This window comes from Bactrocera tryoni, chromosome 5 (genome assembly GCF_016617805.1).
Source record: "Bactrocera tryoni isolate S06 chromosome 5, CSIRO_BtryS06_freeze2, whole genome shotgun sequence".
In the NCBI taxonomy this organism is placed as follows: Eukaryota; Metazoa; Arthropoda; class Insecta; order Diptera; family Tephritidae; genus Bactrocera; species Bactrocera tryoni.
In genome coordinates, this window is record NC_052503.1 from 65,419,867 (window position 1) to 65,430,531 (window position 10,665).

Here is a 10,665-nt window from a genome sequence, read left to right on the forward strand (position 1 = left end):
AAAAAACATATTCATAGCAAGCAAAAAATAATAATTTAAAATTTGGCATACAATCTTATGTTGAAATAATAATTTAATATAAATAATACAAAGAAATTATCGATAATTCTCGCCACCGCTAAGCGCTAACCTCTCTGTATTTGCGCGCAATTAATATGCTTATCGATAACCAACAGCTGTTTATAAACATTTCATTCTCCACAGCAAGCGCGTTTACCACACCCCTCATTCTTCGCACATAAAACTTTCGGAACAACTATCAACACAGGAATTATTCCTGTATCAACAGCTGGCGTCTTGTTTAAACAATAGCATACATAAACTGTTTACAATTTACAAAGTGTAAGCATAGATAATATATATACATAGATGTGTAATCAATATTAAGAGACGCAAAGTTATACCCGAAGTCAAATCACCGGCATTGGCACAGTCGCTCAACGGAACTCGTGAAGAGCGCAAGCTAGCTAGCCAGATAAATTGGGAAAACACTACATTACAAATATCTAACAAGTTTACTGTGTGTAGGCGCTATACGCATAACTCCGGCAAAGTGTTGCTTGTGGAATTTTCCACGCATACATAAATGAACACTCGCTGCGTGCATGCAAACGTCTTGTGTGTATTTTATATCTACAACTCTTGGCCAACATTTGTCCATTCATAGATCACGCTTACAACAACCGCAAACATTTCGAACTTTCCAGAATTAGAAAATGTCTCATCGTCGCCAACTATACATAAACGCTACACAGCGACCCGTTGAACCCTTTTGTGATTGTACATTTCCGAAAAGTGTCTTGCTGGCCACTTATAAAGGATATCTACCAGATTTAGTGAATTGTCGTTGTGGTGAACGTGTTGTGGAAAATAAAAATGAAAATTTAGAACGTACTGTCACAAAAGATTCTAATCTGGAGAAAGCGCCGGAGGAAATTGTGTGTCAACCGAATGGTTTGCAATGGAGTTGGGAACAGAATGAAACAACTGACACCTTGATCAAAGGTGCTGACATCACTTTTCACCCTACCTATAGTCAGGGTACTGCAATTGTGCGCAGTGAACGGCCTCTTAAGACGGGCATGGTGCATTTCTGGGAGATGCGCATCATAACGCCACTATCCGGCACCGATGTGGTAAGTTTGAGTGCAAATTAATTACTTGAGTTTTGTTTTCAAGAGATTTGTTATTATTATTTTTTAATTATTTCTAAGGCAGCAAAAAATAAAATGAAATTATTTGACATTTTCAGCTTACTCTATAAGCAACATTTTTTTTTTATACTTTAATAATAAGACATATTTTAATTATAATAAAAAAATGTGGCTGCTTTCGGATTATAGCGTTAATATTTAAATATTTTATTAATTCTGATTTTATTTTTAAAATCATAGCCCAAATGGCACACGATTTGCTGCTCAAGTCTCAAACTTATCTCTCAGTTCATCATTTAGTCATTTAAAGTAGAACAGTAGGTCAAATTGGCAGGCTATTTAATTTTAATATATCACAATCTATTTTCAATTATCAACAAATTTTAAACAAACCGCCTTAAAATATTTTCCTTAACAACAAGTTTGATTCGTTGTAACTTCTTGAACGCTTTTAGTTTTTTTTTTTTTTGTAGACGTATGTACATACCTGTCGCACTACTCACTTGCAGTTCTTAAAAAATATGTACATATATTTGTATGATCATGTGTATGTATGCACCTACTATTTCTCAGTTGCTTATGCACATTCGTATTTATTATCGAAGCCTTTGTTAAAATTATTATTTTTTATGATTTATTATCGTAAAAAACAAACCTTAGTTCATACACCTTTATACTTTATATGTGTATTATATATTTTTAAAAGAATGATACCTTTATATATTATTCATAAATATGTATTCATATACGTTGTTTTGTTCATAATTATATACTCATAATTTTTATTTATTTTTTATAATCGTCGTTATGCCGGCATTAATACAAGTTGTGAGCATATTTATGTATATATACATATGTACATAGGTATATATGTATGTCTGCTTTTATTGTGTCAACTGTCTGCTGGTGATTAAATGCTAAACCGTTATCAATTGAAACAATAATTAATTTTATTTTTTATTTGTTATTCAAAATATGTTTCATAGATTGTTTATGTTTAAAGTCAAATGCACACACCTACATACTTATGTATAATACATACATATTTATAAGGCCAACAGAGTACTTTACCTTTTTGTGTTTAAGCTTAAGATGACACCTAATAACCTCATACAAAGTGCATAATGTCTCCATATGCAGCGTCTCATTTCCTTTCTAGCCAAGCTTGCATTGCAACAAATGCAGTAATGAAATTTTGTTGTAGATGTTTTTGTATCTTGCGTTCTCAAATTAGAGTTTTATTGCTGCGCTTAATACTCACTGCACTCGTGTCTAAATTTAGCGAACATTTATTCAAACATTGCTATAGAAAACTCGCTAAGGCTAAAAGCATTAGTAAAGTAAATGGAAGAGAAGAATAAGTCTAACTTTTGTGACTAATATTCTCACAAAAACAACAACAAATTCATTTATTCGAATTACAAGCTTTTTCAATGGCTATGAAATATTCATATACATATGTAAATATGTATATTCTTTTGGAAAAGAGAATAAGTCTAACTTCTATGACTAATAGTGTAACAACAACAACTAAGAGATTAACAATAAGCGAGACATTTAGGAAAAATTTGAGATATATGTATATGTAATATAGTTCAATTAAATATATAGTATGTCATGTACGTATTGTAGTTTTTCTGATATCCTGCATACAAAAACATATGACATACATATAAGCTAAGACACAAAAATTTCTTATAAAAGCAAAAAATTACTTTTAATTAAATTGTTATTTTAAGGGTTATATCCATCTTGCTTTTGTGAAGATTTTTTAAAAGGCGTTGTATTTAATGAATAGAAATAATGTAATTTTATGGAATTTTATGTAGTTTAGAAATCAGTAATTCATTTTAAAAATACTCCCTTGATTCCGTAGCTGATCTCCAGGAAGACATTCGAAAAATCATTATCCTGGTAGTGAAGAAGGAAGACTTTTCCACTAAAAATTATCGAAAATCCAAAACCAAAAAAAAACTATATAATTTTTACGATGAAAACAAATAATGATCGAAGGACTACAAAATTTTGATTTTTGACCAAACTTGAGAAAACTTACACTTAGTAGTGGCATAAACATCGATATTATTGTCAAAAAAATATTTCTTTGAGTAGAATTTCACGTCGTTCGATCCAGCCGATTCGGAGAAATCTTTCTGACTGACTCTATCAACAGTGTTTCGAAAAAATAATGCGTTTAAAGTTTTAAAACCGATTACACTAGTTAAAATTCTTACAAATACCCTCATATCTCCCAATTATTTGGCAGATCGCCTTCAAATTTCATAAGAATGTTCCCTATATACGTATTTGTAAGATGTACATGTGTATGTATGTATTTATTTGTTTCGCTCCACTTTGATTTCTATCACAATTCAATCATGTGGTTGGTTATTTACCTAAACTTGAGTTTGAAATATTTACAAATGCACTCAAGCATACATTGTTGTTGGCAATTGATTGAAGACAGTCAATTGCTTTTAATTTAAAGAATTGTGACGTATGATTAAATATGTTAGGCGAAATGTGAAATATGGTCCTAAAGCCACTATAAAGGTCTGCCAGAACGTCGGCTTTAACAACAACAACAACAACAGCGAAGATCGGCTGCATGTGACAATTTATATTTCAATGGTCTAATTTGTAAAAATTGGCGCAGTTGGAGTTTATTTGAATGTTAATTAAAGAAGAATAGCGCAATGGCTTTATATACATACAAATGTAATTTATATACATATGTATGTATGTATGTATATTATACTTTGATTGAACCTGAAAATATTAGGAAATTTAGTCGTATATATAAGTATATAAGAAAGAAATTAGCTGTTGCTTTTTATATTGTCTATTTGTTAAAATATACATAGAAGATTCTATATTAATCCTGAATTCCGAAAGTAAAACTCACTATTTCAATACGTAAATACATAAATAAATGAATCCATATGTACATACAAACATAACTAAAGTAGTAACAAATCCTCGTTAGTTAGTTAGATTTGTCGATATTATTTGCTAATTAATTGGACTACGTATTGTTTCTGCTAACTACGGCTTTAATTCAAGCGTCAGTTAAATTTGCGTCATTACAATAGCTGCCTGGTTCAAGTGCTCTTGTCTTGCATACTAAAGAGGTACACACAAATTTGTGCTGCAACGTGCCCAAACTGCTTAAAATGTCAATGTATTTTAACGTTAACTGCTATTTATATAAGTGCATGCATATATGTATGTATTTTTAATACTATTTTGGTTTCGGAAAAACAAAAACTACATTTTGAGCAAGCTTGCAAATAAATGCTTGGTGCATTATTATGTTAACATTTAATTTTTTTTTATTTTATAGTCCCGAACATTTTAATTAAAAATAATTAAGCAGTAAATAATTATTGCATCAATCAAAGAAATTCTGAAATTTTTGAAAAAAAAAATTTAATTCGGCGCCATTTCCGGTGACTTCTCGGAAAAAAGATACACAAGAGATCATCTAAACTGAAAAACTACGTGTTTTAGTTAAAACCTTAACTTGGAACTTGAACGAAGGAAAAAAACTCAAAATTGCGTTTTTGACAGAAATTTTTACTAAAAAATGAAAGTTTCAGTGAAGATTTCGCGACATTTTTTTCCAAATAGTTGTAATCGAAAAAAAAATCCTTCGTCCAAGTCTTTAAGAATTGTATCTCAAAGACCTATGTAAAATTTCATGAAGATCGGTTGAGTAGTTCTCGAGAAATCTTGCCAACCGACTTCAAAACACAGTTTCGAGAAAAACGCTTTTAAAGATTTGAGTGAGAATAAAAGTGGGACACAAGTGCACAAGTTCTCAACGCTGTAAGTTTAATCCAATTGAAAAATGAAAAAGTTGTGATCCCAAGTACCGGATTGACAAAATGGTATGTTAATGCCACATTTATAATTGAGAGTGAAACAAATAAAATGTTTTTGAATTTACAATTTTTCGCTAGTGCGTTCTTTTCATTTTCAATATTCTGCAACAATGATCGGCAAACTTACACATTCAAACGATCTCCGCAATTTTATTTATTTATTTATTTATTATTTATTTAGTTTTTCATTTTAATATTGAGATTTTTAAATGAAATTATTAATTTTTAGTTCCAATTTTACAATTAAATATTGAACTTTTTATTCTTTTTTAATTAAAAATTACCAACGCTGATTTTTAGGTTATGGTATAGTTTATTTTTTAACATTACATATGTACATATATATTTTTGTTGTAAAAAACACACAACATTGTGAAGCTTATCATATTGGACCAGATAGGCACAAAATGTTAATATGGTTATACTTATATAGGGGTTTCACATAGTCTCATAAAGTTATAAGTTATAACGATCCGAAAACATAGCATTGAGAATTGTAAATGTGTAAACTCATTTTTGTATGAAATCCAACAACAGTTTTTTTTAAACCAGTGCAAAAATTTATAATTTTATGATGTTACGATGCTTTATGACGGGTTGTGAGTACCCCAATATAGAATTAATGTATCATATTTATACCCTCAACAGGGTATATTAAGTTTGTCACGAAGTTTGTAACACCCAGAAGGAAGCGTCGGAGACCCTATAAAGTACATATATATACAAGTATAAATGGTCAGTATGTTGAGCTGAGTCGATTTAGCCATGTCCGTCTGTCTGTATATATACGAACTAGTCCCTCAGTTTTTAAGATATCGTTTTGAAATTTTGCAAACGTCATTTTCTCTTCAAGAAGCTGCTCATTTGTCGGAACTCCCGATATCCGACTACTATAACATATAGCTGCCATACAAACTGAACGATCGGAAAAAATTCTTGTATGGAAAACTTTTGTATTTGACAAGATATATTCACAAAATTTGGTATAGATTATTTTCTAAAGCAACAATGTAATCTCCGAAGAAATTGTTCAGATCGGATTACTATAGCATATAGCTGCCATACAAACTGAACGATCGGAATCAAGTTCTTGTATCGAAAACTTTTGCATTTGACGTGTTATCTTTACGAAATTTGGCATGGATTACTGCTTAAGGTAATAACATAATCTCCGAAAAAATTGCTCCGATCGGATTACTATAACATATAGCTTCCATATAAACTGAACATAGTTACTAAAAGAACTGCACCTGTAAAGGGCATATTAGCTTCGGTGCAGCCGAAGTTAAGGTTTTTTCTTGTTTTAATAAACATTGTCATAAATATATTTAGATAACTGTGTAAATATAACATTTAAAGTTGCATATATATGAATGTCAAGTTTATGTATTGCATTCAATTGCGTTTTGTTTTTTGGAACTTAAAGGCGGTACATTAGATAGAGTAGCATCTTGTGTCGGTATAATTCCAATGGATTTAAAATTATTTGCACTTATACTTTACATTATCTTATCAGCAACTGCAACTAATTAGCTTGGATGAAATTTAAAGTATGAAAGATAAACTATAGGTGCAGACGCGGAGCACTGGCACGTACCAATTTTATTATATACATATGTATATATATTTACATATACATACATATACTATATATTATATAGTATACACTATGATTATTCAAATTTTTATTATTTAGCATACTATTCATTCACAGTAGTTATTTTTTGTTAGAATATTTGTGCATTGTAAGCTTCTGTTTGCCCGCGCAATGCACAGAGGCTGATAAGCCACGCGCTGAACTTGTACAAAAAAGGTCAAAAAATAGCAAATATATTGAAATTACACGATTTTCTTTAGTTACTAAGCTCACTTATTGATTTACACATGTAAAAAGTAATTATTATATATGTACATACATACATACATAACAAATAAAAAAAAATATATTTCTTGCTGCTTATCTGCAACACATTAATTTATGTTCATTAACAAATAAAAATTAATTAATATTTGTTTTTGTCTTCTCCTCCACTCCTTCCAGATGTTCGGTATTGGCACCGATAAAGTTGAGCTCAATCAATTCCAGTATCATTTCGTTTCGGCGCTCGGCACAAATGCACAATCCTGGGGTTTTTCCTACAATGGCAAAATACAACATAACGGCGTACAATTGCCGTATGGCCTCAAATTCTCCCAGGGTTGTATTGTGGGCATTTGTCTGGATCGTGCGCGTGGCACATTGGAATTCTATTTGAATCGTCGCTCATTGGGCGTGGCCTATACGAATATACCGTTGGATCCGGAGGTCAAACTCTACGCTATGGTCTGTTCGACAGCCGCCAAGTCAGTGGTGCGTTTAATTAATTCCACCTCGCAAGCGGATTGTCTGCAATTGCGCGCTTTTAAAGCGCTCTCCAAACAGCCGAAAGATTTGCAGTTACTACGTCAGATGCCCGGTTTTCGTGGTATATTGAATGATTATTGGTTCCTAACGCCGCCTGTGCGTTATTCACGTCGCAATGCCGCTAGCGAATTGGATATTGCCGATGAGGCGGTGCTATCGAAATCGAGACTGAGCAGAAAGCAGAAATATAAAGGTTCGTTGGCATACAATTTTGATATTATTATTATTTTTTCGGCAAATATAAGTCGAGATCAGCAATTCCCCAACGACTCCAATGACAAGTTTTGTAAAAAAAACACTTTTATAGGGTTATCTTTTAGTTTGCTTATTCAAAGTATACATTTGCCACAATTGAGGGATGTGACCAACCTTGTCAACTGGGTGGATATGAACTTTATATACTTGTATTTATGTTAAAACAAGAAAAACATTCAACCTCGGCTACGCCGCAGCAATAATACCCTTCACAGTTGCATTTTTGTATAGTGTAAAAGGGTAATAAAGTGATTTTTTCATTATTTCGTTTGGTCAGTTTGTTCGGCAGCTATCTACTATAGTAGTCCGAACTGAACAATATTTACGTATGTATATGTATTATAGTATTGTCTGAGACAATCATTAACTCCAAATTAAGTGAAGATATCTCGACAAATAAAAAAGTTTTCTATACAATAGTTGTAACGGCCCGTTTGGGTGGTAAAGTTCAGATAAGTTGACATCGAGGTCATCCAAGGGTAGGCTCGTCGAAACAGGTCGGACCAAGGGTGAGGGGTGTCAGATGTGTAGGGTTAACTGGGCATGCAAAGAGGTGGTTAGTGTCATGGCTCGTTGCATGCTGAACATATATTTGATATGTCGGGATCGATTCTGGATAAATAGAAGTTTAACCTGCTACAGTATCCAGAACGAAGCTGCGTCGTCGCGAATGTTAATCGACCTAACGTCGTTTGGATGCTATAGAGCTCCGATATCGGCGGTTCAAACAAATGAGCAGCTCCTTAAGGCGAAAAAAACTTGTGAAAAATTTCAAAACGATATCTCAAAAACTGAGGGACTAGTTCGCGTATATACAAAGAGACACACAATCAGGGCTAAAACGACTCAGATTGTCACGCTAATCATTTATATATATACTTTATGGGAACTTCGACGTTTCCTTCTTGGTACTACAAACATAGTGACAAGTTTAATATAGCCTGTTCAGGGTATAAATATTATGGCAAGTGGAAATTTCCACCAATAGACACTCAGGTTTCCTTAAGCGTATTTTATTGAATTCAGTTCCTGTCAAAAACTGTCACCGTAGCTTCTATTGAAACACAATTCTTGATTACAACAACAGGAACATCTATAAAAGTGCATATATTGTAGATATTTTTAATATTCTAAGAGTTAATTTAACTTATGAATATATTACTATAAAGGGACAGGGAGTTTGCAACTGCAGAACACCTGCTAATTGACTGCTTAGCAGTCTGCAGACGCAGGATAAAGACCCTAGGATCCATGTTTCCAAACAGTGGTCACATCGCCTGACTAGCACCTAGCGGTATAATGGTCTTTATCATTATGCTGGGGCGAGGTGAGTCTTTGTTATTTTAGAGAGGGCACAATAAATCTAAGGTCGCGGTTACTATAAATACTTTAAATTCCATTTTAATAATTTATTCATTATTTTAGCTGTTCTTTTTCCTTTGTTTTACAGATGATGACTTTGACATAGATGATCTCTACTCAAATGCGCACAAAATAGCAATGCGTTGCAGCCCAGAAAAGGACGATGATTTGCATCCGAGCGAATTTTTCGATGAATACTTTCATTTCCTATTTTAAGCGTCCAGTCAAACTGTAAAAGACTAATTTTCGCTAAGAAAAACAATTAACAAATGCCTATTGTAAATTTCCGTGTACCCATTTAAGCTTTTACAAACATTTATGGTTATGAAATTTGTAGTGCAATTAGAATTTGTAAATTTAATTATAAGCTTTTTAGTGCGAAATAACAGTTGTACATTCGTGCTTAAAATTTTCCATTGCCATATTTTTGTAGAATTAATTTGTGTACTAAAATTATGAACAATGTGTTACCATCAAACCGTCACATGGCATTTATTTTATTTAACTTAGTGATTTACAACTGTTTACAAGCATTTCTAGTTAGATAAATCCTCCGACTTAATTTAATAACACTTAACTCTTTACGCGCATAGCATTTGAGCCAATTTAATACATTCTAGCATCATACTTTACTGACATTTCTAAGTCGCTTTATTACTTTTCTTGGACTCTTTTGTTTTTGTTCGCTGCGTGTTCAATTGATTTATAAACAAAACCGTGCTAAAACACTTGTCGCATTGTTTGCGCTTGACTTAAGTACATGTTAAATACTTAAATATGTGTATATATAAGAAATAGTTGTAAAATTGTATATATAGTAACTGCATTTCTGTGAGAGATGCACTAATTGTTTGTATACATATAACTCTATTGTGAGTTTAATTATCGACTGTGTTCAATAGAATTTTGCTAATCTCAGCTAATGCACAATTAGAACACTAATTTGTTTACTTTCGTTTATTAATTAGCGATATTTTAAGTGCTCTTTATAAATAAATAAATTTATTAAAATAGTTTTTATACCCTGCACACAAGCAAGAATTAAACAATAAATGCTACAAAAAGTTACTTTTATTACGATGTTAAAAAATATGTTTTTATTCCTGGATTTTTTTCTTTTTTGACACTTTTTTTAAAGAATGACAAAACAGCTGCAATTGTGAAATGTTTGCAAATGATATATTTTGCTATGAACGAATGGGAACTGCTTAATTGTTACATTCACTTAACTTTAGTCATCGCGCTGGGATTAATGAAAGCAAATTTTCCAATTCAATAAGTTCAGAGTAAATATAAATTACACTATGCAACAAAAACGACTTTAATTCTGATCATTTGAATAAGCCAGATTTGCCAGTTGAGTCATAACCTAACCTCCAAAGCTGAAAATTTTTATTTCGAATTTCGAAATTGAGCATATTGAAATTATTATTAAATATAATATGTAAGTTACAAGAAAAATAAAAACATAGGAATCATCCTCGTTTTCCGCTTATTTCAATTATGTATAACATTTTACGACTACGTTTATAAGACAAACATAAGAAGGCCTTTCTAACACGTTTCAGATAATTCCAAAAATTCTATTCCGTCAACAGTTTTAGCC

At 31.9% G+C, this 10,665-nt stretch overlaps 1 protein-coding gene across 1 annotated transcript; it reads left to right on the forward strand.

Moving 5' to 3' along the window:
• Nucleotides 1–220: 220 nt before the first annotated feature.
• LOC120777918 (SPRY domain-containing SOCS box protein 3) lies at nt 221–10,127 on the forward strand. The gene is made up of 3 exons (XM_040109502.1): nt 221–1,136; nt 7,080–7,635; nt 9,148–10,127. The coding sequence occupies exons 1-3, from the start codon at nt 717–719 to the stop codon at nt 9,273–9,275; spliced, it is 1,104 nt and encodes a 367-aa protein (XP_039965436.1). The 5' UTR covers nt 221–716; the 3' UTR covers nt 9,276–10,127.
• Nucleotides 10,128–10,665: the final 538 nt, after the last annotated feature.

Bases quoted from the DNA above. Each gene is read 5' to 3' on its own strand.
- LOC120777918 (XM_040109502.1), top strand. From the start codon at position 717: ATGTCTCATCGTCGCCAACTATACATAAACGCTACACAGCGACCCGTT. The intron at 1,137-7,079 runs GTAAGTTTGAGT...CACTCCTTCCAG, and splicing joins CACTATCCGGCACCGATGTG to ATGTTCGGTATTGGCACCGA. The intron at 7,636-9,147 runs GTTCGTTGGCAT...TTTGTTTTACAG, and splicing joins CAGAAAGCAGAAATATAAAG to ATGATGACTTTGACATAGAT.